Raw genomic sequence first — 27,611 nt, 5'->3', positions numbered from 1 at the left:
TATAGAGAGGGAGATTGAAAAGTAGAGTTGCAATAAAATAAACTGGGTGATAGGTTACCAGGTGAAGTGAGCGATAAGCAGCGAGTGTTTGGTGGGGGGGTGGTTGATCGCGGGGCAGGCAGTTGCGGCAGCTGGCAATCGGCTGGCAGACGGAATGGTGCAATTGCTCGGCTTTCTTTATCTTTTATCCTTTTAACATTAAAGTCAGGCCATCCTCGAATCTCAATCCCTTTCCTTCTTCGGCAGTTTATTTATACGTTCCAAACAACCGCTGTTCCCACGTGTGGTTTCGAGGAAACGAACGTTATGTTGGACCCCACGTTGTATCGCCTTCATGGTCCGTTCCTTGACGCGTCGTCCCGTTTCCAGCCGTGCGCCTAGTGTCCGAGTCATGGGTTCACCACATTTGGCAACTACACGCCACTGCCGAGACAACGGACGCGGAGTTGGTTTGGAGAGCAAACGGACCTAGCTCCGGAAGACCTCTTGAACCTGGGGAAGGCTCCGAGTTAAGGTGGTGAAGTGAAATACAGTTACGAGAATGTTGACTCTTGATCTTACCAAATAAAGGTTTAGATAGGCTTGTATTAGCATTAACTTGTTGAATTATGCCATAGTTGCGGTTTACGATGGCAGCTTGTCTCCCACTCTTCGACCGGGAGTTACCTATCCTGGCGACCCGCCGATGGCAAACAGAGATGGGACGACTCTCACCAGTCCGAGCGTTTATTCGCCTGAGGCGGGGGCCTCAACAAGCCAGCAACGCCTAGCATCATCAACTTGTGGTGAACCATGTTCAACCTTCTGTCTGTTTGTTCCGCATACAAGCTAGGGTATTGTGCGGGAGCTTCCTTTTGTTGTTCCCGTTCTCGACCCCAAACTTGACGGCATTATCGTCAACCAAGCTATTTTCTCCCGTTACCTTGCCCCTTTCTCGGTCCTTTGGTGACTTGAAACGTGAGCATGAACCAAGCCATAGCATCTTCAGCTTTACCTCCAACAACGACTCAGGATGGAACCATCGGCCTTCCGACAGCTCTACAAGCTGGTCCCGGGACTTCAGCGTCTAGTCAACACCAGACCGGCCCCTTGCGCACGACACATAACCCTATTGCCCATCTTGTATGGATGCCTATCCTTTCTTACGTGGTCATAAAGCTTGGCCGACTGTCCGGCCCTGCCCCAACCATAGCTAACGTCTTTATTTCAGCTTAAAGCGCGGATAGTGGGAGAAAGGGGCCAAACCGTAGCGGTACCCCTCGTCGTCGTTTCTGTCCTCGTCACCGCAATAGGCACAGGTGTCCTAACCCTGCTGGGGATCTACCTGTTTCTCTGGCGCCGCCGGAAGAAGAGACCAGGTCCAGCTGGACGACCCCGCAGCGAGGCTCTCGACCCAACTGTTGTCAACTACATCGACAGCGAGCACGCCCCTCCCATGCAAGCGGCGATGGAGCCACACACACCTCGTAGGCCATCCAGGCCGGTGGAAGCCCCAGGGTCCGCTGGATTCCTTACCCCGACCCGTCGCCCCGGCCTCTCGAGAAGCGACTCCCCCGTCGACTTACACCACTCGGACATGACAGCAACCGCCGACACACAGGAGAAGACGGCAGAAACGATGGATACAGAGGCCGTTGACCCCTTCATAACACCCCCAGCCCATAAAGTCCCATCCCCCCCCGAGCTCCCGCTCCCCACCTTTGCATCCTCCCCCATACCCTTACCCGCACCCGTCTCCATCCAAAGCCCAAGAACATCGTTCCCCATCTCCGAAGAGTCCGAAGCCGAAGCCTCCGACGCCGAAGCCTCCGTAGCCGACACCTGCGAGTCGCCTTCGCGACAAACGTTATCCTCCAACTTCCATCAACTCGACAGCACCGAGCGGGTGTACGCTTGTATTCTCTCGAGCCCGCTCGAACGGCCGGCTCCGACGGCCCTCGCCGATTCCACGCCGAGAGCGAGGACACGACGTCGTAAAAAGAGAACCAGAGTTTCTAGCATTAGGAGGAGAAGCTGGGCTGAGCCGAGCTTGGAGTCGCTTGGTGAAGAGGGTGGGCCGGTGAGGGAGGATATTGGGTGGCCGTTGAGGCCGAAGCCGAGTTGGGTGTGATGGGGTTTTCTTTTGGGAAGGGAGGAAATACCGGGGGAGGTGGTCTCGTGATGTTTGGGGACACTAAGTGTGAGGGCTAAACATGCATTTTGAGGTTTGGATTGGAGAACGGCGTTGGAATACTTTATCTCAGGGTTCTGTAATGTAATTATATGCTCCAGGAACGGTCTTATCTAGCTGTTATCTCCCTACAAACACTTTGAAGGCATACCTGCTTACCTTCCTTCCCTCCCCCAAATTCACACAGCCCTTTATAACCCCCCCTTCGGCCACCAGTTTCCAACAGCTCCCCCATCTGACAAGTGCTCAACCGCGGGTGGTGCATTTGGGAGGGTGCGGGCACACTCGGTGCTGCCCGCTTGCTCCCCTTCCTAAGTTCGATTCAGGGAGGGGGCAGCCAAGAAAAACCCACTGGGTTTTTCGTAGCTGTCTACAACCTTCACCGGGAGGAAGTGAGCAGTGAGCTTTTTGTGTTTTTTACGTTCAGTAATCTAGGTTGTTGCAGTCCAGATCTTTTTCCTTTCATGATGTTATTGTAAATGACAAAATTGTGACTACTTTGCTGGATTTAAGGTTTATTGGACACCTCAAGGGCTCTGTATTAAAAACAATGGTTTCGGCTAATGAAGTTCTTATGTCCTATGTTGTATTGCTAGTTGCTCTTAATGCCTCTTGGAGGACATACAATCAGCGGAGTTTTCTCCCTACGAATCAAGAAACATCTTGCTACCTAGCCCGTTTGGACGTTTGTTTCCCTCGGCATACAGGCCGGTGTGGCCGAGGGTAGCTAGTCTGCTAGTGTAAAGAGGAGGCTATGCAACCGCTAGCAACCGCTAGCAACCTGAAAACGCCAGTCTTTGGTTACATTGTCCGTTTGCCGCAGAACATTCTCGATCGGACCCGATCGCTCACAGCTGATCGGGGCCATGAAAGCGTGGCCCAGGGAATGCCGAGATCTGCTGGAGTGGGGCTCACGAGCCAGCAAGAGCTGAGCTGCCCTGCTGATGACGACAAAGGTGTGACGATTAATGGGACCTGATAAGCCCAAGAGCCAAGGCAACTGTGTGCGTTTCGAGGGCTTCCTTGCCCAGATCCTTTTATCACGGGCTCCCTCGAACTCTCGCCTGTTTGCATCACTGTCACCTTTGTTTGGTATCCTAGTTAAATCTATTTTGAGGCTGGTTGTTCACAATTCACAACTTTTTTTTTTTTTTTTAAACATTTACTCTGACCGCTGAACAAAGCGACGTCACCCCACCTACCCTTGCTCTGCTGTGAAGTGCTGGCTGCCCGTGCATGACGCACCGACCATTTGCCAATTCCCCCAAGACCAACCACCAAGCTGGGGCTTTTCCGACAGCACGCACCCGACCCGGCCAAACTTTTGCCAACTCGATCTAACATCACAAACCCGACTCCTCGACGCCACCACGAACCGCGTACCATTCATCTTCACCTTTGAATACATCTTCCTCTATCGCTTTGACTTGCCTTTGACTTTGCGCAATGGCTCCCCCGCCTCCGGCAGATCTGCCGCTTCTCCAGCGGCTACAGAAGCTCGCCTTGACCCTGCAGTGTACGTGTGCAGATTCCGGCCCGGCCCTCCCCGCGGGGAGCTCAGGACCCGGCTTTTCTTGACAGATCGCAAAGCTAACCTGAGTGTTTGTTCAGTTGCTTGGTTTTCTGGGTATGTTTGACCCCAAATTTCCGACACAATAGCAACGCACGCGATCGGGCGACAAAGTGCCCCCCGGTGCCGAGGGCGACAAAACACCGCGCTGCACCCTCCGATGCAAGACGTAACCAGACCGAGATTGCGTTGGCTAACACATGAATTCCGCTTACAGGCACGCCGTCCTCCTCCTTTCCATCATCCGCTATTCCTTCTCGTGGATCACCTTCAACTACTACAGCGGCTGGGCCCAGTTTTGCTACCGTGTCGCCTTTCTGTCCGCCGCCTCCGCCTATGGAATAGTGGTCTACAAGACGTGGCGCGCCCGCCAAAAGACGGGGGCGAGGCAGCCTGCCGGCGTCATCGGTTACCTCGCCGATGAGAACGTTCAATACTTGGGTAGGTCCTGGCACTAGTTCATTCTGCTAGGGTAGAAGGACTCCTGTTTGGCTAATCGAGTGTTTTTTAGTTCTGGCCCTTATCTGGCTCTTCATGCCCCAATACCCGCTTGCCCTTCTCCCATATGGCATCTACTCGATCTTCCACGTCGCCACCTACATCGCCGCCAGCCTTATCCCCACCATTATTCCCCCGACCAAGATCAACGCGCCCGCTGGTGCCTCGCCCGCCAACGGCGCTAAGCCCCAATACACTCAGCACCCCGCCTCGGAGACCATCAAGTCCTTCGTCAAGCAGTACTACGACGCCTCCATGTCCGTAGTATCCGGCCTCGAGATCCTCCTCTGGATCCGCCTACTTCTCGCCGCCGTATTCTTCCAGCGCCGATCATGGATCCTCCTCGCCGTCTACACCGCTTTCCTGCGCGCGCGCTTCGCCCAGAGCAGCCATGTGCAGGGCTCGTTCGCCCAGCTCGAGGCGCGCATCGACAACCTGATCGGTGCCCAGGGTACCCCGCCGGCCGCGCGCCAGGTCTGGGACGGCGTGAAGAGCACGGCCCGCCAGTTCCACGGCGCGACCGACGTCAACCGGTACGCCAGCGGCGCAGCTGCGCCCAAGAAGACGTCCTAGGTGGGCAAGCGCCGTGGATACTCTGTTACGCGACAAGGCGCTTTCCGCATGTAGCAAGATGCGGCATGAAGCGGTCTGGCTGCTGTGAGAATGGCTGCCAGGAGTGATACGCGCGCTTGCTAGCTGCGCAACGGTATCGAGTACTTTTTTTGGGAGGGCAGAGGAAGACAGGAGAAGGGGGAGAAGTGAGACTTGTGGCGGAAAAGCAGACGACTACATGTCGGAGGATATATGATAGGGTCTCCTTGGTCACGGAATGGTTCGGGGGTTTCCTTCCTTTCACTAGCTTCCTACTGGACCTAACTTAGTCCTTGTTTTTGAGGAGTTGGTGGCGCCGTTAAGGAGAGAGAAGCGGCGGAATTGATCCGGTGTCTGTCTGATATTAGTCTTATCGTCGTTGTATCACAATGTCTAGGCTGTATTCCCGTCCTAATTTGTGCTTGTATGTCTTGTGATGTGTGTTTTAGAATCCTAATACATATTTTGTCTTGGACTGCAAGTGGCACAGCCACGAGGAAGGCAATCATTGCGGTAAGAGCCTAGACCACGACCCTCTGCCTGTAAAAAGACCCTTTGCCAAGCCCTGGTTCTCGAACCCCACTTCCCTGCGCTCGACGAATACGCTGATGACGTAGGACCCGAAGGAGCAAAAGAACCGAGCCTGGATTACTCAATGTCGTTCGTTCCTGAGACCAACGAGCAGTGGGGAGTTTCATTTTCCTGGTTTCGTCTTGTCAATTGGTTTTTAAATATCAGACTTCCCTCTGGCGTGTAGATAACCAAAGTTGGACTTTTGGGTTCGGATTATCCAGCTTTGCACCGTTTTCTTTCCTCTTTTTTCTCTTTCAATTAAGCTCTGTTTTTCTTGTGTCTCATTTTCACAAGTCTTTCCCCCCTCGCCTGAGCTTGAAGCGGGGCTGTTTACACCTATCTGTCCGTTCGCTCAACCTTTCTGGTTTGAGGCGCGCCGAGTTGACAATGGCATCAATTCTCCGGCAGATTGTGGCCGGGCCGCGCTCGAAACACCAGGAGACGGGGTTGGATCTGTGTTATGTGACTTCTAACGTTATCGCGACGTGAGTATTCGGCTTTTGTCCCTTGTCATCTCATGATCACCCTCCTTCATACCTATCCTCTTAACCCCTCGTTGATACCACATCCACCCTCATACCTACCCTCTCCGTAACAACACCCATTCTAACCACCCCCGGCACAGATCCGGACCCTCCCAAACCTACCCGCAACTAGCCTACCGCAACCCCCTCTCCCGTCTCGTCTCCTTCCTCGACGCCCAACACGGCAAAGGCTGGGCCATCTGGGAGTTCCGCGCCGAAGGCACCGGATACCCCGACGATGCCGTGTACAACCGCATCCGCCATTTCCCCTGGCCCGACCATCACCCGCCGCCGTTTGGGCTGGTGCCGAGGATTGTGGGGGGGATGAAGAGGTGGTTGGAGGGAGGGGTTTTGGAGGGGGTTGTTGATGATGAGCCTCAGGATGGTGATGGTAAGGGTGGAAAAGGGGAAGGGGAAGAGGGAAAGGGGGAGGAGAAGAAAAAGAGGGTGGTGGTGGTGCATTGTAAAGCGGGGAAGGGCCGGTCGGGGACAATGGCGTGTAGCTATTTGATTGCGGAGTGTGGGTGGAAGCCGGAGGATGCGCTGGCGCGGTTTACGGAGCGTCGGATGAGGCCTGGGTTTGGCGCGGGGGTGTCGATCCCCAGTCAGCTGCGGTGGATAAGCTATGTTGATCGGTGGGCGAAGGGTGGGAAGAAATATGTCGACCGGCCGATTGAGATTGTGGAGATTCATGTGTGGGGGTTGAGGAATGGGGTGAAGATGGCGGTGGAAGGGTTTGCGGAGGAAGGGAAGAAGATTCGGGTGATGCATACGTTTAAGGGGGAGGAGAGGATTGTCGTACAGCCGGGTGCGCCGGGTGGAGGGGGGGTGTTGGATTTTGTGCAGGATATGGCTGGGTACGGGGCGGGTGAGGTAGCTGGTTCGGCTGGGGAGGTCGCTGAGGATGCGGATTATGAGGAGATTAAAAAGGGGGGAGATGATGAGCAAGCCCAGGGTGAGAGTGAGAGCGACGGCAAGGTCAAATTCGGAGAGACACCGGCGAGGAGCTCATCGAAAAAGCTCAAGGGATCTCGCACCACCAATCTCATACGGAAGCTATCGACGAAAAAGCCCAGCTCCCCCAAGAAGCTTGAAGGCCTCGGCAAACTGGGTAGCAAGAGCAAAACCATCGCTCTGCCCGACCCGTCCAAGGCACCCTCCAGCGACACCTCCGTCCCAGAAACAACCACCACCACCGAGCCCAACTCCCTCTCAACAACCAACCTCCAGCAGACCAGCAACACCTTCCTCTCCGACCCGTCCGAACCCGGCGGCCAAGCCGTCATCTTCAAACCGACCACGCCCATCGCCATCCCCAACAGCGACGTCAACATCTCAGTCGAGCGCCGCAACAAAGCCAGCATGGGCCTGACCATGGTCACCGCCGTAGCGCACGTGTGGTTCAACACCTTCTTTGAAGGCCGCGGGCCGGAGCAGGACGGTAAAGCCGACACCAGCGGGGTGTTTGAGATTGACTGGGACAAGATGGATGGGATCAAGGGGTCTAGTCGGCGCGGGGCGCGTGCGTTGGACAGGCTGTCGGTTGTCTGGCGCGTGGCGGGCACGGGTGAGGCGGTCGCGGGCGCGGAGGTTGGGGAAGGGGCCGCTGGAGAGCCTGTGTTGGTTAAGATACCCTCGGGTGTGGTGATCAATGAACCTGGTGTGGATAGTCCGGTGCCGCAGATGAAGGCGGCGAACTGGAAGGGGGATAATCATGAGGATCCGGCTGCGGATAAGCATTTGGGACTACGGGTGGAGGATCCGGAGAGCAGGAGTGTGAGCAAGGCGAGTAGTCTGAAGAGTCAGGAGGTGGGGAAGGGGGAGGAGGAGGCGGGAGATGGTGGAGGGAAGAAAGATGTTGAGGTGACGTCCATGGAGGGAGTCAAAGTCAGTGGTCCGATGGGGGAGGATGTATTGGATGAGGCGCCGGGTAAGGAGGATAAGGGGAAGAAGGATGATGCTATTTTGTAGGGACCACTGAACAGTTGGGCTACTGTATATTCTCGGGGATAGGCGAGCAGGAGATACTGAAGCGGAATTGAATAAACCTTGCCATGAGCCAGCGGCTTTCCCGAGAAAAAAAGGGGACGGATCGAGGAAAAGGGTCTGTGAACACGAGGAGTGTCTTCAGAATGGTTCTCGGGCAATGGGCATTTCCGGAAGCCGGAGATACCCGATCATCAACCGTGACCTGCAGCAAACGTAAATCGTGACCCACGGCGTAAGCCGTGAATTGGAACCTTGAGGAAGTTTAACAATGGAAGAGCCGCCTGCATGACGCCGCATGGTTCTGCGTTCCGCTGACTCAAATGCACGTGGCTGTTAAATGTTCACCCACGCACTGGAAGCCACGTTATCGATAACATAACCGAGGAGCTGGAGCTCGGCTCACTGGCACACTGACCAGGTACCCGGGGTAAGAAGCCAACTCCACTTGGGAATTCTTTTCGACTTTTTCTGCCGGCATAAAGGCAAGGGCAAGGCAGGCAGGATGTTCCCATTAATTACAGTACATGTACCCATCGCCCCAGCAGCGCACGTTCTCCCGTCGCGAACTGCATTCCAACCGTCCGCATCTTTTCCCCGGAAACATCAACAACTTGGCCACCGTCGAAACCTCCCACACCACCTCGTGAACCCCCCCGGCCCAACGAGGGACATTTCAATTCGCCGCTGCAGCCCCCCGGTCACTTTGCTGAGAGAGAGACTGAAAGTGCCCCGCAGTTCCGGGCTCCTCTCCCCGCTAACGGCCGCGTGCCTTTGGCTTATAATTTTTTTTAGCTATTTTTTTATTCGTCTTTCGAGAGGCTCGCGCTTGCGGCAAAGCCCGGGCAGGCGCTGCGAGGTAAAGCCGCCGAAGAAAAAATCGTTAGGCCCGTCATCCGGCCGGAGCAACCCCCGGGGTCCTACCCTCTTCCCTTCTTCTTCACCATGTCTGCCGAGATGGCGAACGAGATCAAATTGATCAGTGGCCGTAGCCACCCCGACCTCAGCGACAAGGTTGCAAAGCGGTACGAACAAAACACTACACCTGAATTGAATAATAATTTCCCTTTGCGATCAATCGAGTCGAGTCCCACGATCCGTACATCCATATCCATTACCCCGGCGAGACCAGCGTGTATGCGCCTTGTCAACGCATCACCAACACACCCACACGCACACTCGCCTTGCCCACACACCCCGTCGCATTCTTTCCAGACAGACCCTCACTCGGACCCGGACCCGAAGATATGGACTAGTCCGCTAACATGCGCACTCCCGCAGACTCGGCATCGAGGTCGCCCGGACCATTTCGCTCAACTACTCGAACCAGGAGACGTCGTTCACCGTCGGCGAGTCGGTCCGTGACGAGGATGTGTTTATTGTGCAGTCCACCGCCACGGGCGATGTCAATGAGGGTTTGATGGAGCTGCTGATTATGATCTCGGCTTGTCGTACTGCGAGGTATGGTCTACAGGTGTGCATGGGGAGGCAAGGAATTGAGTCGCTGACGGTTTTGACGATCTGCAGTGCGAGGCGGATAACGGCCGTGATGTGAGCATTCCTTTTCGAGCGACTGTCTTTCCTGCGCGGCGACGACACACTTCTACGCCGACTCGAATTCGACCGATGCTGACGTTGGCAGCCCGAATTTCCCCTATGCTCGACAAGACAAGAAAGACAAGGTGCGATGGGATGGTAGCCCTGGGGTTTGGCAGTCACATGCTGACTATGGTGTAGTCGAGAGCACCCATTAGTGCTCGCCTCGTCGCCAACATGTTGCAGACGGCTGGCGCCAACCGTATGTTTGTTCGGGCTTGGGTGCTTTGATCACATGCTGATTGCAGCGCAGACATTGTGACTGTGGACCTTCATGCATCTCAGGTAAGCCGAGCTGTTGATGTTACCGTAACAGGAATTTGCTAACATGCGACAGATCCAAGGTACGATCTTGGAGAATATTGGGGCTTGAATGGGAGGACTAACAAATTACTCGGCACAGGCTTCTTCAGCGTACCAGTGGACAACTTGTATGCCGAGCCCTCATTCCTGCGCTACATCAGGGAAAACTTCAATGCGGAAGACTGCGTCATTGTCTCTCCAGATGCGGGCGGCGCCAAGCGGTAGGTGCTTTACAATCTCCGGCTGCGTCGACCATGCTAACGACCAAAGTGCGACCTCGATCGCGGACCACCTTAACACGGCCTTCGCGCTGATCCACAAGGAGCGCCCCCGTCCCAATGTTGTCGGCCGCATGGTCCTCGTCGGTAATGTGGAGGACAAGGTTGCCATCCTCGTCGGTGAGTGCCGTCTTCTTTCAGGAAGAGCTTCACGGAGAGCTTCACGGACGGTTCTAACGCTTCATAGACGACATGGCCGACACTTGCGGCACCCTGGTCAAGGCTGCCGCGGTGCTCAAGGAGAACGGGGCCAAGTCTGTCCTGGCGCTCGTCACCCATGGTATTCTGTCTGGCAATGCCATTGAGACGCTGAACGGCAGTGTTCTCTCCGCTCTGGTAGTGACCAACACAGTGCCGCTTGGCGACAAGGTGGAACGAGTAAGTTTGGCCGGCTGAGGAAACTTTGGGCTGTCTGTCCACTGACGCGGTGCTCTCCAGTGCCCGAAGCTGCGTGTTATTGACATCAGCCCGACCATCGCCGAGGCTATCCGCCGTACCCACAACGGTAAGCCGCCCGGATTCTTTTTCTTTCTTGCTGATACCGATACTGACACGTCACAGGCGAGTCGGTCTCGTACCTGTTCACCCACGCCCCGGTTTAAGCGTGTTACTTAGGTGGTTGTGGTGTCTGTGGGGTGATTTTAGCAAGGGGGATATAGCAATGATAGATTGAGCGAGGAAGAATAGTGATTTGGTTGCATTGGGAGAACAGGGCGGGTTTTGATGGCCCGGCTCCAGCTGGGTACGGAGTACATGTCTGTGTATATCAAGGTTGGCAGGAGTTTTTGCTTTGGGACCAAAAGGACATTTTTGATACATTTGCCGTGGGCGAGTTTGCTGTGATTTTCTTCCAAATGACCGTGATGTCGTGTCATTACTCCCGGTACGTTTCCTCCCACTCTTGCACAACTCTCCACTCCATCTAACCATCTCATAGCACACCCTCCCGAAGTAGTCCCTCAAATATCCTCCCCTAATACTCGTTAGCTCCTCATCTTCCCACCGTCAAAACTCAACCCCAGAAAGGAAGAAAGAAAAAGAATCACTCACTCAAAGTAACCTCAAACTTCTCATCAACCTGCTCCGCCACCTGTCTCGCCCACAAATCCTCCTGCCCAACATAAAACCCCGACGTCCGATTCCCCACCAACTCATTCAACTTATCCAACACCCCCCCAACAGCCCTCACCACCAACACCCCCGCCACATATCCCGCCTCTTCTGACAAATCCCGCGGTTCAATCCCCCATGACACGGGCGCGTTGTCACCACCGGTGAGGGATTGGCCCAGGGCGTGGGCGACCAGGGTGCCGCCGGCGGTGCAGATTTGCCCGACGGTGGTGGGGGAATTGAGGAGGAAGGTGTAGGAGAGGGTGGGGAGGAAGGTGAATGTGTAGCCGGGGAGGTGGGAAGACGAGGAGGTGGGGCAGAGGAGGGTTGGGCGGTCGTCGCGGGGTGCGGGCGCTGGGTTGGCGGAGGTCGTGGTGGTGAGGAGGGAGGTTGCTGTGAGGGTGAGGAGGGTGGGGAGATGCATTTTGACGTTTTTGGTTTGGGGTTCAGTTTGGTTTGGTGTTGGATTGTTTGGTGGGTGAGGTTGGTGATGCTCTTTTTGGTGTTGAGTTTTCGTTGTTTTTCTCTTTTGTTTTTTTTGGGTTGATCACTACTTTTGTTAATCGCGTCGCGTCGGGTGTCAAAAGGTTATTTTGTATGAGGAAACCGCCGGCCATTTGTATCATTCATCGGCCGTCGCCGATTTTAGCTTTGTTGCTGCCCCTGTCGCGCCGGGATTTCGTGGACGGCGCAGCGGCAGTGTCGCATTAGGCACCCCTGGAATCCTGTTTAGCCACGGGATGGAAATGAGATCCAGCTATCTTCATATACTCAGTCCGAGGCCAAGTCCGAGTGTGCATGAAGATTGGCTTGAAGCTTATTTTATTTTAGTTTATTTTATTTTGGTTTATTTTATTTTATTTATTTTGCTGGCGGTTGTTAGCCTAGCTGACAGCAACACCATAGTAAACAAGAGGAACTCCAACAACAAACAATGCACCCTTAACCAGTCAAGTCCAGCAACACTAACTCACGCCTTAGCAGCCCCCCCCAACCAAAACCCCCTCACCCACTCCACACCCTCCCTCACCCAACCCTCCTCTCCCTCTCCCAACCTAAGCGGAATATCAAACCCATGCCCCCCCTCCCTAACCGTATACTTCACCTCCGTCCCCTCCGGCCCTTCCTCCCTCAACCGCTTCACCATCTCATCCGTCCCCTTTTTCGGCACCACCGTGTCTTCCGTCCCCTGCACCACCCATATCGGCGGTAGTCCCCCCTTCCTTTCTCCCTCTTCCCCTTCACCACCACCCTGTTCCCGTACTTCCGCAGCCCGACCCCGTGCCGGACCCCGACTAGGACCACAACTCCTCTCCGCCCGATTCCGCGCCTGCTGCAGCGCATACCCCAACTCCAACCGTCCCTCTTCATCCGGCCCCCAGACCTCCTTCGCTCGTCCAGTCGTCATCGCGGCGATGGTTTCGGTCAACAAACCCGGCCAGGGCGTCGACGTACGGGTTGTTTGGTTACTACCTTGCCGAGCGGCCAGGAACGCCGTGACTACCGCGTTGTCGTCCTCGTTAACCTTTTTAGCATCTGATGAGTGGGAGTTGAACACGGCCAGATCGGGGTAAATAGCCGGGTAAAGAGCAACAACAGCACGTAGTGCGGGACGCACGGACAAAAGAAGGGCGGATTGCAGCGCGAGGTAGCCGCCTGCGCTTTCGCCGAGGGCCAGGAGGCGCGTGAGGTCGGGGGTGATATGTTGCCAGTTGGGGGAGTTATTACTCTGGGATGATGATGAGGGAGAAGGGGGAGAAGGGGGGGAAGAGAAAAGGGAGGGTAGGTGGACGGGCAGCCAGCGCCAGAAGTCGGCGATGTCGTCGAGGATGGAGACGGCCGGGGTTTCTGGGGCTAGACGGTAGGAGGGGGAGATGAAGATGGCGGGGATTGTGTGGGCGAGGTCGCGGACCCTAAGCAGATTAGTCTCATGTTCTTTTTTAAAGAAAGAAAAAAACAGGAAAGAAAAAAGAAAAAGAAGAAGAAAAAAGGGGAAGAGAAAAAAAGAAGAAAGGGGTAGGTTAGTGAAAGAAGAGACAAACCAGTCAGAGAGAAAACAAAGATCCGGCGCAGCGCCCGTGATGAGGGCACCACCGTGGAAATGCACCAGCACAGGTGCAGAAACCGGGTCAGAGCGAGACGTCAGTGTCTTGGGAATGAAGACGGCGGCCTCGAGCTGGGTATCGTCGACCGTCTTGTAAGTAACCCTAATGTGCTCGAACCGGGCTTCGAAGTCTGCTGTGCCGGCTTGGATTCTGGCTGTCCACATGTCAGCCATGTTGGGTTGTATGTCGTCCAAATTCAAGTTCGAGAAATAGATAGCCAAGTATGTGTAAGAGAGGTGAGTGAGGAATGGTGGTCCTTCTTGTCCTAAGAGGCAGCTGGAGGTTAAATATCCCTCTATGACCCTTGCCCGCGGTTTGTTGTCGCGATCGCGGCTAATGAGGGGTTGTCCTCCCGCGGTTTCGCCAAGATGGAGCTGGGAAGCACCCGGCAGAGCCTCTGATGTGCCATATGCAGTCCCTTTTAGGCAGGTAATGCCACCTTGTAGCCGATTGGATTCGTTCAAGGAATGCAACTTCGGAATGCCACAAGGCGTGGTGAATGCCACAGGGCGTGGTACGCTACGATGTAAGCCAAGGGAATTTTAACGGGCTTCGAAATTGCCCAAACAGAACAGTTTCAACTTCTACCGTATAATCATCACTTACTCGACCTTGGGCCACAAGCGGGGATAACCCCTGAACGCGTAGACCCGTTTGCTGCATTCCTCGCCGACAACGCAGATACGGAGACTAGATCACAAAGAGAATTCCCAACGGCCATAACGTTACACGAATCGAGGGCGTCTAATCGACAGAATATACGATTCAAGCAGTCGGCAATGCACGATACTAGATGAGGGTGGTCCACTTCCAATGATACCGTAACTGAACGGCCGCTTACTCAACCTTAATAACTCCTCAGGTCAAACACTAAGCAAAGGTACAGTGTATTTCTAACCGGACATACTTTCTTGATCAGCTATTACAGCTTCAAATCTTTTCTGTCCTATGCCCCTCGAACTGTATGTCTCAGATACTCTTGTTCAAGCTATCATTTGGGGCCGGTAAATCCAGGATACCTAAGAAAGCTACGTAGTCCAGAACAAGATACCATGACTCATGCTATCCAAATCCAAACAGCGTAATAACTACACCCAACAAACCGTCCGAAGTTTCATGACTCAGCTATTGGAAATCGAGAAACTACCTACGGTTGTGATTGTACCCAAGCCACGCTAACACCTCAAGTCTAACATAACAACCAACAACCGGCAAAACGCAATCCAACCTCACCCTCATTATCATCACCCACCATTGAGCACAGTAGCTTATCCATAAGCACATTGACCCATCCATGCGCGCTATACCGCCCATCGACAAGCAGACTACCACACCCAGGAGCATCCCAACGCATCAGTAACCTGACCCCCGGGAAAGGAAATCGATGAACGTAACCAACAGATCCAAATCTTATACCCAAAGAACAAGAAAAAAAAGACAAGAAAAGATCTCAACACAAGAAGAATGAAAGGGGAAGAAATAAACCAAAAGCTCACTACCCACCTCTCTCTAGCCCCAAAGTAAGGTAAGGGAACAAAGGAATAGTAAGGTAGGCAGCTACGAAAACCCGGTGGGTGGTTTTCTGCTCGGCCCGGGATTGAACCCGGGTGCAAGCGTTGTTGCGAGTCGCAGGCCCCCCCAACTGCGCTATCCGCGGACCGGACGGTTTCGGGGGGCGATGGAAGGAGTAGTGCGAGGGGGGGTTATAAGGGTGGTATAGGGCTTTGTAAAATAAAGGGGGAGAGGGGGATAACCACGAGGATAAAATAAATGGAGGGGGCCAAAATATAAGACAAAAAAAGAAAAGCGTACCTCAAACCGCCGTAACAAACTCGGCGCCACCTACTTTATTCCTTTTTCTTCCTCATTCCAGATGTGAATATGATGACTTAATTTCCATGCTCAGACACTTGAGCCAGTCACTTAGATCCAGTCACAAGTGCAGCAGGCACACACTACACGGTTATTACATGCTGCACCTGGTTCATTCTAGAAGCACAGAGAAAGCAAGACATATTCACCACACAAGCACACACGAGATGATTGAGAACTGAGTGGGGAAACTTGTGAATTTGTAATTTAAGTACAGAGAATGCACCTTGATAGTTCAAGGTTGAGAGTTGTTTGTATGTTGACAGAAGAGGGTCAGTTCACCAAACAAGCACACACGACATGAAGTAAAACTGAGTGGGGAAATTTGTATATTTGTCATTTGAGTATAGAGAGTTGTGTCGTAATAGTTAAGGGTTGAGAGTTGTTGGTATGTCGAGAATGTTGAGAGTCGAGGGCCGAACGGTGTTATTGTCGCGAGGTATCCGATCGAACCCAGGGGGAGGACAAGGAGACGTAATTGTCGAGTGTTGGCCGTACTCGCCCAGTGAGAACTGCTGCAAAGTTTGTCGAGTGGTGAGTCGGAGAGTTGCAGCAGTCCCCCGGGGGCAAGCACGACCTTATTATTCGGAGTCTCTTAGCCCCCTCCCCCCAACCAACATCCCATCCACCAACCCTCTGCCAGGAGTTCTGCGAGTTTGAACTCGACCGAACCCAGAACCTTTTCCAGACACAACCGGGGGAGTTCCGGCCAGACCTCTACCCACTACTCCACAAAAACACAAAAGGTATCTACATACCGGAGTTCTCTAGGAGAACTCAACAGGTATATACAAAAAGAAAAAAAGAAAAAAGCCAGCCAAGAAGTTCCCGCAAGACCTCAACCGGGCCAGCCAGAAAAAAATCCCCCAACGGTCCAGGCCCTGCCGAGAGTTCCGTTGGCGACCTCGACCAGGCAGGACCCAGACCGAGCCAGGAGTTCACACGAGGAACTCAACTGGCGAAACCGAATTCCAGGAGAAGACGACCACGGCCTAAGCCGCGAAGGCGCGGCGGACGCGGCGGGAGGACGACGACGAAACGGCGGCGGCGGGACGGCAGGACGTCTCGACCTTTCCGTAGGCGACGTGGTTGAGGATCCCCGTCGCAGGGAAAGACGAAACGGCACCACCAGCAACCACGGTCTGGGTCCCCGTCCAGCGGAGCCGGAGGTGACCTTCCCAAACCATGGCTGAGCACGTCACAGCGGGATTACTCTCGCTGATGTCGATGGACGTGCTCCACGACAGAGTGGCCGAACGGTCGAGGGTCCGGGTGATCGTCGTGCCGGCGGTGAAGGTCCAAGAGGCCTCGATGCCCCCGTCGATGATGGCGGGGAGCGCGGCACCCTTGAACGTCGTCCCGATCGTCAGCGCGTTCGTTGTCGAGCTGGCGAAGGCCGTCGAGGCGTCCCGGGATTCGGAGCCGGAAAACTGCCACGAGTATGGCGTTCCGGCAAAGACGGCGGTGCCCTCTCGGAGGGTCACCAGGCGAAGTCCCTCGGAACCGGCGGGCTTGTCGAAGACGATGTCGTCGACGACGGAGCTCTCCAGAGTCCGGAGGAAGACGGGGGCAACCTGGTCCAGGTCATCGCCGGCGCGACCCTGGAAACCGACCAGCAACCCGGAGCCGACGTTGACAGCCTTGCTGGATAGCTTGGCCGTGCTGTCAACGCCGTAACCCCACGAGCGCTGGTTTGTCGACACGTCGATGCGGCCGACACGGGGACCCGATTTGGCGGACTTGGTCCACCGGTGGCGTGGCGTGAAGGACCACAAGGTCATCCCGGTGATGACCTCATCGTCCTCCAGAGTCAGCTCCGCAAATTGGTCTTTGCGGACGCCGGCGCGCATTTCGGTGCCGTCCGAGAAGACGACAACCAGACCACGGAGGTAGCCATCCCGACCGTTGTTGCGGAAGAGTCGCAACATCCGGACGGAAGAGCCGGCCTCCGCGAGGAGGGTGAACGGTGCGCCCTCGGAGGACGCACCAACCGACGTGGGCCTGACGCAGAGGTCAGTGCTCCACGGAGCCGCAGAAGCAGGGCCGACGAAGAGGACGGCCGAGAGGAGAAGGGCGGGCATGGCGAGCGATGCCAGTGCCCGGAGCGAGAACCGAGAGCGGCCGAGGCCGCGAGCGAGAGTCGTGGTCGCCATCGCGGCGACCAGAGAGAAAGCCGCCGCGAGGACGACAGAGAAGGCGGAGGAGGCCGCCGGGGGCGCTCCCAGGAGTGCCGAGATTGTGGTCGGCGAGCCGACCGCGAAAGCGAGAAAGGCCACGAGGGCCGCGAACAACAGGCGCATCGGCACCATGTTGTCTGAAGAAAGAAGAAAGCCAAGGGTCAGTGTTATGAACAGCGATGAAAAGGGTAGAATAGGTTGAGGCGGATAAGGTGATGGTAGTCAGGGAGGGATATGATGGCAAGCAGGTGAAGGAAAAGGTGATAGTAAGGTAGGGATAGTGTGTTGATAAGTGAGGGATAGGGTGATGACAAAAGAGAGAAAGGTGATGATAGTAAGGTAGGGATGGTGTGATGATAGGTTGGTGGTAAGGTAGAGGGATGATGTGAGGATGGGGGGGATAAGGTGATGGTAAGGTAGGAATAGTGTGATGATAGATTGAGGACAAGGCGGTGGTAAGGTAGGGATGATGACATAAGGAAAGGAAGGATAAAGTGATGTATGATATGTCGGGAACAAGGTGATGATAAGATAGGGATGAAGTGATGAGAGAGTAAGGACAAGGTGGTGGTAAGGGGGAGATGAAGTGATGTATGATAGGTCGGGGACAAGGTGATGATATGATAGGAATGAAGTGAAGAGAAAGTAAAGACAAGGTGAATGATAAAAGAAAAGAGTGACTTACTTGTTATTTGTCTCTTTAAGATTGAGACGGACCGCGCCGGAAGGGTGTTTTGTTTCTTGTCTAGTGGAAGTCTAAACAAGAAAGGAGCAGGGAGGAAAAGAAGACGAAGACTGAATGGATGTGTGATGGGAAATGAAAAAGAAGACTGAGCTCGAAAGTGGGAGGGGGGCCAGGTATTTATACTTTTCCAGAAGGCGGCTCCCAAGCCATGAATCCCCCCAAAAGCAGAAGGCTCGTTTCGACTCTGGTAGGTTCTGTAGAAACCCTACCTTCCTTAACCTTGCGTTTGTACGTAAAGCTTCCATGCTTTTGAGTCATAAGACAGAGTTTGGACGCATTTGCTGCAGGTATTAGGTTAGATTTCTGTGCGTGGAATATGCTCAAGGCGTGGTGGAATATATTAGATTGAGAGTTCTGGGCACAGTCGAAAGGTCTGGTAGATATAAATGCAGTCTGCATGCAGGTATTGTAGACATCTCTCGCTCCTTCCATCCTTGTCAAAGCGTGCATGTCGAACCTAACACAGATCTCGAAACCTTCCAACAACGAAACTAACACGGACGTCCTTCTCTTCCACCAGATTTCTAGTTCAATGCAAGATGGATGCCAATTCTTGATGCGAGAACATTCTATATCCAACCGTATTTTCTGCAACCGTACCAGCGTTGGCCAGCCGGAGCACACAGAAACCCACCCGTGCCCTTTGCAACGTCCTCTATAAGAACCAACTTCGAGTTTCTAGAGACGGAATACTCAATCCAGCACCTTCGATGCATATGAGGGTGCATTTGGGAGCAACACCCTTCCGAGATCTTCCGTCCTGCGCTTCGGATAGTTGGGAAAGGCCTCTTATCCGAATCAGAAACCATTGTCACATGCCAAGTTGGTTGGGTTCGTGTGCTTGAGCCAAGTGCCTATTGTAATTGTAGAATCAGGAACCTGTTTTCCTCAATCAACCACAAAAAGCAAGCAAAATAATACGGGCGTCGTGATTTTGGTAAAAGGTGCCTCGAAAATGGACGTGGACAATGATCCCAGCTCAAATGGTGATTTAGGAGAACGTTTTCTTTTTATTATTATTTACAAATTAAGACAACTAGGCCATAACAGTAGATTTCTGACAATGATAGATGGATATTCTTCCCCTGGCGTGGTGTTTTCTCGTCCCGTCTCCTTGATTAGGTGATGAACATTCTTATCTTCAAGCACATACGCCCAAGATTGATCATGGTTTGTTCTTGTTCCCTGGACAACTCTTGTGTAACTCCCCTTGAACTGGTTCAACATAGTTAACAACGACTGGGCCTCCTTATATTTGAGATTCTGGTTGATTGTGTCATTAGAGGATAGGCCGTATTTACAGGGAAGCACTATCCCCGGTAAGATATTCTGGGGCGGCGTCATTTCTGAGTTCGAATAAGCTTTCAATCTTTTCACAAATAGCCGAGCGAGGTGAGGTGTTTCAAGGTTCATTGTGGCTTTCCGACAAACTGTAATTAGTTGTTTCCGTTCACCCTTGTTGGGGGCGTTGGGCCATCAACTCGAACATCATTAATTGCATCCTGTGAGTATGCAATGTGGAACAACATGGGTTTAGTTAAGAGGTTGAGGTTACGTGCAGAATGCCATCGGATGGCTCCTCTTTCCCAAGAACCCTGATCCCGGCGGTGGCTGGGGAACCCCAGTGTTGCATGTTGGTTGTTGCGTGGGAACGTGGGGGACAACTGGGTCGTGTATGCAACTAACCGGACGACCAAAAACTGTGGTGGCAACGCGCGTGCCGCGGGGGATGAGTCCTGAGTCTCGACGCGCCCAGCAATCGCCCGTGCGCACAGGATTATTGAATTCCCATATTTTTCTGTCTGTCGGAATTCTGCCCCTATGCGGCCGTTCCTCAGTCAAACATGCGAATGATCCCGCGAGCCGTGAGGGGAAACTCAGCTCAAATCGAACGAGAATGGAGAAATATTACCACAGGATGTGTGCAGCTGTCGAGCCTAGCTAAGTTGAGACAGTTTCAAAACATCCGTCAAGGCTAGTGTGAGTCTGCTATCCACCAAATAAGCAAGGGTTGCGTGGAAAATCAGCCTTAATTATGTGAGCAACATGACGGGCTAAACTCATAGGGTGCGACCTAGACCAGGGGAACAACAAGTGTTGGCAGCCCAATCGTGGAGTTAGGCCAAAAGAAAACCAATAATTGGGTTTGGTCCACGTCGATGTCCAGCTTTCCCTGGTGAGGTCGTTTCCAGGTTGCGGGGATGTGGTCGGCCCAAACCATCCCCACAAGAATTTGGCAAGGCGTCGTCTGATTTTCCGCGCCTAGCCCGGGAGGAAGCCACGGAATAAGGCGATCGAGAGCAGGGCCAATGACTGACCCTGTCCGGTCTACCTAGCCTGAGACCGGCCGGCGGCGAAGGTCCTTCTCCCGCAAATCGAAGGCCAGGGAGACACCCCCGGGGCCCCGGCATTCAATCCACCACGGCTGGCAACGGTGCCTAAGGCGTGACAGAGCTGGGCAGGGCAGGGCACCCACGAGTCACACCCCCCGGGCCTTGTCAGTGGTCAACCGTCGCCCCGCTCGGTTTGAGTCGCTCCTTCTCGGCATTCAGACGACAGTTGGCCTAACAGGTTCGACCCGATGTCGAAATCTTCTGGTCGTTGGCCGAACCACCGCAATTCAAAGTTCGGGCCGCATGAACTCCTCGTGGGGCATCAAAACGCGCCCCAGACTCAAACCCGAAGAAAACTTGAATTCCCCGAGACCCGGTGCCCCTAGTAATCGACGACAGCGATGAGCTGAAGCTTGGAGGAACGGAAGGCGCGGGCTTTGCTTGTTTCTCACTCTTGTTAGGCGGCCGGATCTGCCTTCCCGCCCCGTGACTTCCCTGAAAATTTAGCGCCCAGGGGGTGTGGATTGCAACCTCTTGTGCCGTCCTCAAGAGTTCCCTCCTCCATCTTCTTTTCCTCTGCGAATGAAGAAAGGAAGAATTTACGGAACTCTCAGTTGAATTTGATTTTAATCCTACATTCTTCGGCGGATCTTTCAACTTTCCCCTTTCCGCGGCCAGTTCTTTCAACATCTCCACGAGAGAATTATTCGCCTCCGCATTTGTTCAGGTCAGCGTCTAGGGAATATGAAACGAAACATTCAACCAGCGCCCCCCGCGGCCTCCGCCACGTTGGACGAACCGACTTGTCCTCGGTGCTGCTTCATTCGTTGATGTCCTGACCCCCAAACCCCGAGCTCTCTGCCGTGATTCCTCGTCCGGCCAAGCCCCAGTGCGGCAAGATTACACCAGTGCAACTCCGGGGACGACTCGGAACGGAGCCTCAGTCTCTAGTACAACCCGAAAGTTGCTGCAGACCTGCAGCGCCCGCGATCGGCGGCCAAAGTCGGAAGTAGCTGCCCTACGCCCCAAGGCTCACTCCACCCTCTCGACCTCCCCGCTCGCCATGCCCGTTGGGCCACCCACTCAGGGTACCCAGGCGCCGGTCGCCTAGACACCTCACGATACCACGCCACCCTATAACAGGGTATATGAGAACACAGACGACATTTCTCCCTTCTGAATTATCACCAGACTTCGTTACCCAGGCCCAGCATGTCCATGCCAAGATCAAGACCACCAGCTCTTCCGCCCCTGAATTTGACAGGCTTGACTTCTGAAGATGGCTGTACGGGTACCACGCACGACAGAAAGTACTATCGCCGCGGAAATGCCTTCATCAAACGCTGCCTTCGGGCCCACGAATTCATTCATAGTCCCCACGGCATTCACGTTCCACGATTCAGAAAGGAATCCTTGAAGAATGAGGCAGACACCCTCCGTTTCATTCGTCAACACACCGACATTCCGGTTCCTTCTGTCTACTGCGACTTCGAAGACGACGATGCCTACTACCTCATCACCGAGTACATCGAGGGTGTCAGCATGGCGGAGCTGCCAGAGCACCAGAAGGGGCTGGTGATTACCGAACTGGAGGGCTACCTTGCTCAACTCAAGACGCTCAAGTCGTCTCGGCTAGGTGGGCCATCAGGAATTGTTGTTCCGCCGTATCGTGTGATAGACGAGACCGAGAGGGAAGACTGGTCCGGCCTGCGTCAATCTGAGCGAGAGGAATACGTGTTCTGTCACAACGACTGTTCGCAGTACAATATCATCGTCAACCCGGAGACTCTCAAGATTGCGGCCATAGTGGACTGGGAGTTTGGTGGCTTCTATCCGGACTCCTTTGAATTTCCGTTCTGGAAACGCAAAGGCCCATCGGTGGCTGTGGACGACGAGGACGACGACACGGATGCGCTGTTGGCTTTTCTCCAATCCCAGTTGCTGCCAGAAGTAAGAAAAGAAATTTCCCTTGGTTATGTCTCTTCTCCAGCCTCTTTATTGTCACTAACACCGTCACATTATGCAGGACCAACACCAGCGCCAGGCTTCGGGATCACATTCCCCGGTTTCGACGCGTTCCAAAAATTAGCACCTCGTGTAACTTCTTTCTCAATCTATGTTCCGGCAATATCATCGCAAAGCCCTTTTGGAAAATTTGAGAGAAGGCTAGCGCCCGCCGTTGGCGACGCTCTAGTGGAAAAGAATTATATTTGTTATCTGTTCTGTGGGCTCGTTACATATGCATATTTTTGGTGATCATGCAACAAAACAAAGCTTATGAAACAATCCAAGTAGCGCGGATGCAGGGGCCACGCGCCCCGGGCCGCCTCAGCGGCCCAGGCCGCTCGTGCGGGAAACCCTGGATCCTTGCCACAGGATTTCTCCCAATTTTCTTTATTTTTTCGCCGATTGCTTTGAAAATTGAGCTCGTGCCATTGATAAATGTACAGAAGTCTCTCTTTATTATTGCTCCACAGCCGACGTATGATCATTGGTTTTTACTAATTTTTCCAGACTGAAGCTGACTTTCTCTCAGGTTCGAGGTACGGGGCTGACATTTGGGATGATGCTGCACTCGGTCTGCACAAAATTGTCTGCAAATGGACCCTGGTTTCCCTGGGCCCATGCATGCGGATCACTTGCATCCCACGATGTGGCGATCCACGGAGAGGCGACCGAGCCCGCGACAGGGGAACCAAGGAATGGGGATCGTGCCAAACTGATGCCTCCGCCCAAAGCAGGGGTATTGAAGGGGGCACCCGGAACTTTGGGAGCATCTGGGGCATTGAAGGCAAGAGCAGGGCAAAACAGTCGGTCTTAATTTAGCTCCACAACAAGTGGATGACTTCCCAGCAAGGGCAATCTTGACGGAGACCTCACCGAGGTTGAGTTTGGGTCTCTCTTGAGCCCGACTATTTTTCCCATGCGGCGAGTTAACCATCCTTTGATCCCGTCCAGAAACTACGGCACTCATGCCGCATCGCATAGCCACATCGTCCCGACCAGCATCTCCCGTGTCTCTTTCTGCGTACACCGTCCGACCTAGCAGTTAAAACGACAAGATAGCGCCGGCCTCGCCAGGAACCTTTCCGGGCACGCTCGCCGAGCCGAGAAGCGTGTAGGAATATCCGACCGAGGTTGGCGACATGTTACCAGCAGGGCAGTCATTGAGACCACCGCCGAGGTTGGTGTCGATGACCGTGGCGTAGCTAGGTGTGTGGATCGGAGAGTCAGTCGCTGCGGGATGTGAAAGAAAAGAAAAGCATAATAACGAAGGGAGAAAGAGAGAGAGAAGAAGAAAAAAGAAGGGGAAAAAGAAGGAATTCAGGGGAAGGAGGGGATTGAGAATGTTGAACCCACCCAATTTCGTCCGAATCGCGGCTAGTAATGGGCACGGTCACGTTCTTGAAGACATTGCTCTGGACAAGCACCTGGGCGCCCATACGCGAGTTGATTGCGGTGCTCATACTGGAGGAAAGCCAAAGTGCGGCGTCGGTTAGTTTTTTTTCTTTTCTCTGAGACATTAGCTATGCAAGAAAGTTGACTTACTTCTCAAAATAGGAGTTGTACACATGGCCGGTGCCGAAGCGCAGCAGCGGACCGCGGGAGTTGATGTTCTTCCAGTGGTTGTTGGCGTAGGTGAGGTGTAGTTTTCCCTTGTCCTCGCTGCCATTGCTGTCGCTGTGACCGGCGAGCGAAGCCTTCCAGTGGTCGTGGAAGTAGGTGCTATTTGCAGCGTCAGCGATTTTCTTGTCGGGCGGGTCGAAGCCCAAAGACCGAGTGGACTTACTAGGAAATGGTGATAAAGTCTGAGCCGTGGGAGGAGTCAACCAGACCGTCGTAAAAGTCCTTGTCGACATTGAGCGTCGAATAGAACTCGCAGTGGTCAACCCAGACGTTTGTGCTCTCCTATCATTCCGCTCGCATCAGCTAATCAATCGCTCCCCAGGCACGAGCCGTTTTTCATACCTCGATTTTCAGACCGTCGCCCTGGTCTGCCTCGACGAACGACGAAACAATATTGCGCAGAATAAGATTGCTTTGTCGTCGGAAATGGAGACCGACTCCTTTGAAGCCTGGCTCAAAGGTGTGAGCAATTCATATTTGAGTGGACAGCGAAGGATGGCAAACCCACCGGATCCAGGCAGGCCGATAATGCTCCTGTTACTGCCGACGCGAACCTTTGCGCTGCCGGTAATCACACCCTTGACGACGATGATGGTGGGGTTGCTGTTCTTTTCGTCGGCGGCTGCGGTGAACTGTGCCAGCGTCGAGACGGTGGTCACGGTGCCGCCGGACCCGCCCTTGGTGCTAGACACAGAGTTCTATTAGCATGTGGTCTGGGGGGGTTTGTCGAAACGGGCCGACTTACCCTCCATTGAGAGTGGCATAGCCAAGGTTGGCGGCGTCTGAAATACCCGCTCGTTTGGCAAGAATAGGGGTCCCGGACTCGGGCTGGGTTGGGGTTGGAGTGGCCGTGGCCAGCACGAGGAGGGAGGCAAAGGTGAGGAGCTTCATGGTGTCTCTGGAACTATATACAGAGAATGAGTTCTGTATTGGACCCGGGAAAAGTAGTGCTGCTCGGTTCTAACTGAGTATCAGGTAAGAAGGGACGATGAACACTTTATCTCCGTGTTTCCTCGGCCAAAGCTCGACCGTCGTCAGTACTAGCTTCTTCGCTAGACTCCATACACGGTTCCCTTCGAAGTAACCATCCCCAGAATCCATCGTCGGAGAATTCTCCAACCGTCGCATTCGGTCGCCTCCCTCCGCCGTCTTCGTTTCGCTAGACGAGTTAGAGGTTTTTCTGACAAAACCACAAGCAAACCTACTTGCCCAAATATCCAAGACAAACCCCCACAACCTCACGAAATCCTCTTTCGGCCCCCCTCCCCCCGGAGACAACGGCGATGATCACCCTCCAATCTAGTCTCGCGATACCTCCAAACAATGTCACATGCCAAGGCGCAGGTCGCTTCACCGTTTCATGCATCTTGTCCCTTCCCCACACTCTTGGCCTCATTAGGAACGATCCGGCGGCGAGCAATACTACCGACCTCCCGAAGCGACGGTTACTCTTCCCCGAGGTGGTCCTTCTTCGGCTAGCCGTATGATTGTTTACCACTGGGTTGAAGCAATCGATTGGGCCGGCGTGCCAAGCGGAAATTCCCCACCAATCCGCCTTTTCTCCGTTTGCCGGGCGAGATGGATCTTTTTTTGCGTTTTAGTGTGGATTGAGGTTTTCGGGAACGGGGAATTCTTGCGGAGGTCACGGTAGGGTAATTGGTGGTGTGGGGGGTTTGACCCAGGAACCGGGTTAGTTTTCTCGAGGCGTTTTGGGGAGGGCGGGTCCTTGTCTCTGCGATAGGACTAATCACTCATAAGACTACACTTGCTTGTACATTGGCGGGCCTTTTAAGATTGACGATAACAGGTAACAATATTATAGACCCAAACTGGAGAAGGCAAGCGGTCCCAACGGCTGTGAGGGCGGCCTACCGAGAAAGGGGGTTGTTCGTCAGTCGGATCATCAAGAAGCCCAACACTAACCCACCTCCTACTATTCCTGTGTAAGTGAGTGAGAATAGCAGTAAAGCAAATCCATCATTAATTCCAGCAATCATTGATCTCGTTCTTTTCATTGTACTCCAATCCAGTTCGCTCCCGTGTCTGTGAACCAAATGAGTGTTTAAACCACAACCTACGCAATAATCATGTACATAGTCATCACGTCGTCGCTGGGATGTCTCTGTGCAAATTTAACGGAAGGCTTTGATTCAGTCGGTGAGTATCAATCGATTCTAATCTGTATTTTTATCAGGTGCAACAAAAAAAAAGAAAAAAAAAAAAAAACAGAAGAAGTAAACACCAAAAACAGCAAAACTCACCAACCCATCCCTCCTGTTCCCACCCGCCAGGCCAGTAGAGGTACCCAAATCTAACAGTTACGAAAAGTCCCCCCAAGCACCTTAAGTATGTCGTATATCAGCGGGGGTAGGTACATTTGCTTCGCCTTCGGTTCCGAAGCCATCCATGCCCTCTCTCTTCTCTCCCCTTCCCTCGGGTGTGTGCAATGAGGGAGGGAGAGGGGGGTGCCTGCGAACTCTTCGACGCTCAAGACTTGGTTACCCCCGGTTTAGGTACATAGTAGGGTAAGGGGGTTAAATGATGCGACCGACGCCTGAGGCAAACTCACCTCAGCGGGCACCAGGTGTTGGTCGGTTTGTAGTGCTATTGGCAGGCGGGTTGGGGAGTTGGGAGTTGGGGAAAGTGGTATATATAGTGTATATAGTGCTGTGTTGGTGGGAGGGCATTGGCAAGAGCTGGGTTTTGGGATGGAGCTTGTGAGGTGGGAGGGCAGTCAGGCAACATCAACTGAACTGCTGGGATGTGGAAAATGTCTGGTGGATGGGCAGAGTGTTTTGTTGTTGACAGTTCTGGAAGCACCAGCGTGGAGAACAAGTATCGTTCTTCTACTTCATTTCCGGACTGAGACTGCTTGCTAGGTATCTCAAAAACTGAGATGTCCAAGTATCTTGTTTTCTCGGCTGGGACTTACAATTACCAGAAAGCAGTACCGTCTGCCCCTACTTCCTTCGTCCAGATATTAATGCTCAACCCATGCTTCATTGTCTGAAGATCTTAGTAACCTGATACCAGCCTAGTGAAAACAATTTCTGGCAGATTGAGCGTTAATACGTCGAATAACGTCTCTGGTATCCTGCTCGCACTTACGTCTGCTCGGACGCTCGGACAGATCGATCGGCCGAACAAGCATCAAGTAATTGCGAGCAGGGTAAATCCAAGTCATTAATGACTTGCCACACGATAATTACCGGACCACCTTATTGGAAACGAGGCGTTCTTGATCGCCAGTCTCTTCAACTCAACGCTAGGCTGGTGTCGCAAAGGGCGAAGTAGATGGAAAGCCAGCTTTTTGGACGCAAAAGCCCAAATAGAAGTTGAAATAGAACAACACGCAGAGTGACGTCAAACGCCATCCCCGAGACTCCCGTCCCCCCACAAAAGGGAAACAGAAAACCAGACATGTAGCACTTCGAAGCATAAACACCGCATCGTGTATTACTGTGTAGCGTATATTAATGAAAAAAAGTTAATTTAGTTGGCAGCCAATTCAAAAACCGCCCCCCCGCCACAGAACACCGCATGAAAACAACCC

At 53.6% G+C, this 27,611-nt stretch overlaps 8 protein-coding genes across 8 annotated transcripts; 4 read left to right on the top strand and 4 right to left on the bottom strand.

The window, feature by feature from the left end:
* Nucleotides 1-963: 963 nt before the first annotated feature.
* On the top strand, nt 964-2,110 carry C8A04DRAFT_26184 (uncharacterized protein; the record flags this gene model as incomplete). Its single annotated transcript, XM_062779838.1, has 2 exons — nt 964-1,122; nt 1,211-2,110. The coding sequence occupies 2 exons, from the start codon at nt 964-966 to the stop codon at nt 2,108-2,110; spliced, it is 1,059 nt and encodes a 352-aa protein (XP_062639394.1).
* Nucleotides 2,111-3,616: 1,506 nt separating this feature from the next.
* Nucleotides 3,617-7,897, top strand: C8A04DRAFT_35303 (nucleoporin POM33; the record flags this gene model as incomplete). Its single annotated transcript, XM_062783118.1, has 5 exons — nt 3,617-3,690; nt 3,958-4,181; nt 4,252-4,804; nt 5,774-5,887; nt 6,028-7,897. 5 exons carry the CDS (start codon nt 3,617-3,619, stop codon nt 7,895-7,897), a joined length of 2,835 nt encoding a protein of 944 aa, XP_062639393.1.
* A 960-nt stretch (nt 7,898-8,857) lies between these two features.
* Nucleotides 8,858-10,691, top strand: C8A04DRAFT_10184 (putative ribose-phosphate pyrophosphokinase; the record flags this gene model as incomplete). The annotated part of the gene is made up of 12 exons (XM_062776494.1): nt 8,858-8,937; nt 9,194-9,373; nt 9,440-9,463; nt 9,555-9,594; nt 9,650-9,710; nt 9,762-9,793; nt 9,846-9,852; nt 9,912-10,032; nt 10,082-10,209; nt 10,277-10,467; nt 10,528-10,594; nt 10,651-10,691. The coding sequence occupies 12 exons, from the start codon at nt 8,858-8,860 to the stop codon at nt 10,689-10,691; spliced, it is 972 nt and encodes a 323-aa protein (XP_062639392.1).
* A 357-nt stretch (nt 10,692-11,048) lies between these two features.
* On the bottom strand, nt 11,049-11,623 carry C8A04DRAFT_26180 (uncharacterized protein; the record flags this gene model as incomplete). Its single annotated transcript, XM_062779837.1, has 2 exons — nt 11,049-11,062; nt 11,140-11,623. The coding sequence occupies 2 exons, from the start codon at nt 11,621-11,623 to the stop codon at nt 11,049-11,051; spliced, it is 498 nt and encodes a 165-aa protein (XP_062639391.1).
* A 546-nt stretch (nt 11,624-12,169) lies between these two features.
* On the bottom strand, nt 12,170-13,468 carry C8A04DRAFT_10076 (Alpha/Beta hydrolase protein; the record flags this gene model as incomplete). Its single annotated transcript, XM_062776460.1, has 3 exons — nt 12,170-12,426; nt 12,508-13,112; nt 13,242-13,468. 3 exons carry the CDS (start codon nt 13,466-13,468, stop codon nt 12,170-12,172), a joined length of 1,089 nt encoding a protein of 362 aa, XP_062639390.1.
* A 2,700-nt stretch (nt 13,469-16,168) lies between these two features.
* Nucleotides 16,169-17,485, bottom strand: C8A04DRAFT_26178 (uncharacterized protein; the record flags this gene model as incomplete). Its single annotated transcript, XM_062779836.1, has 1 exon — nt 16,169-17,485. One exon carries the CDS (start codon nt 17,483-17,485, stop codon nt 16,169-16,171), a length of 1,317 nt encoding a protein of 438 aa, XP_062639389.1.
* A 4,009-nt stretch (nt 17,486-21,494) lies between these two features.
* On the top strand, nt 21,495-22,950 carry C8A04DRAFT_35299 (kinase-like domain-containing protein; the record flags this gene model as incomplete). The annotated part of the gene is made up of 3 exons (XM_062783117.1): nt 21,495-21,519; nt 21,696-22,381; nt 22,882-22,950. 3 exons carry the CDS (start codon nt 21,495-21,497, stop codon nt 22,948-22,950), a joined length of 780 nt encoding a protein of 259 aa, XP_062639388.1.
* A 530-nt stretch (nt 22,951-23,480) lies between these two features.
* C8A04DRAFT_35298 (putative pectate lyase) lies at nt 23,481-24,949 on the bottom strand (the record flags this gene model as incomplete). Its single annotated transcript, XM_062783116.1, has 7 exons — nt 23,481-23,640; nt 23,792-23,899; nt 23,981-24,157; nt 24,222-24,340; nt 24,401-24,507; nt 24,567-24,742; nt 24,804-24,949. The coding sequence occupies 7 exons, from the start codon at nt 24,947-24,949 to the stop codon at nt 23,481-23,483; spliced, it is 993 nt and encodes a 330-aa protein (XP_062639387.1).
* Between the last annotated feature and the right edge of the window lie 2,662 nt (nt 24,950-27,611).

This window comes from Dichotomopilus funicola (assembly GCF_033296635.1).
Source record: "Dichotomopilus funicola strain CBS 141.50 unplaced genomic scaffold C8A04scaffold_11, whole genome shotgun sequence".
In the NCBI taxonomy this organism is placed as follows: domain Eukaryota; kingdom Fungi; phylum Ascomycota; class Sordariomycetes; order Sordariales; family Chaetomiaceae; genus Dichotomopilus; species Dichotomopilus funicola.
Note: the sequence above shows the minus strand (reverse complement) of the source record. Positions and strands in the feature narration are given on the sequence as shown.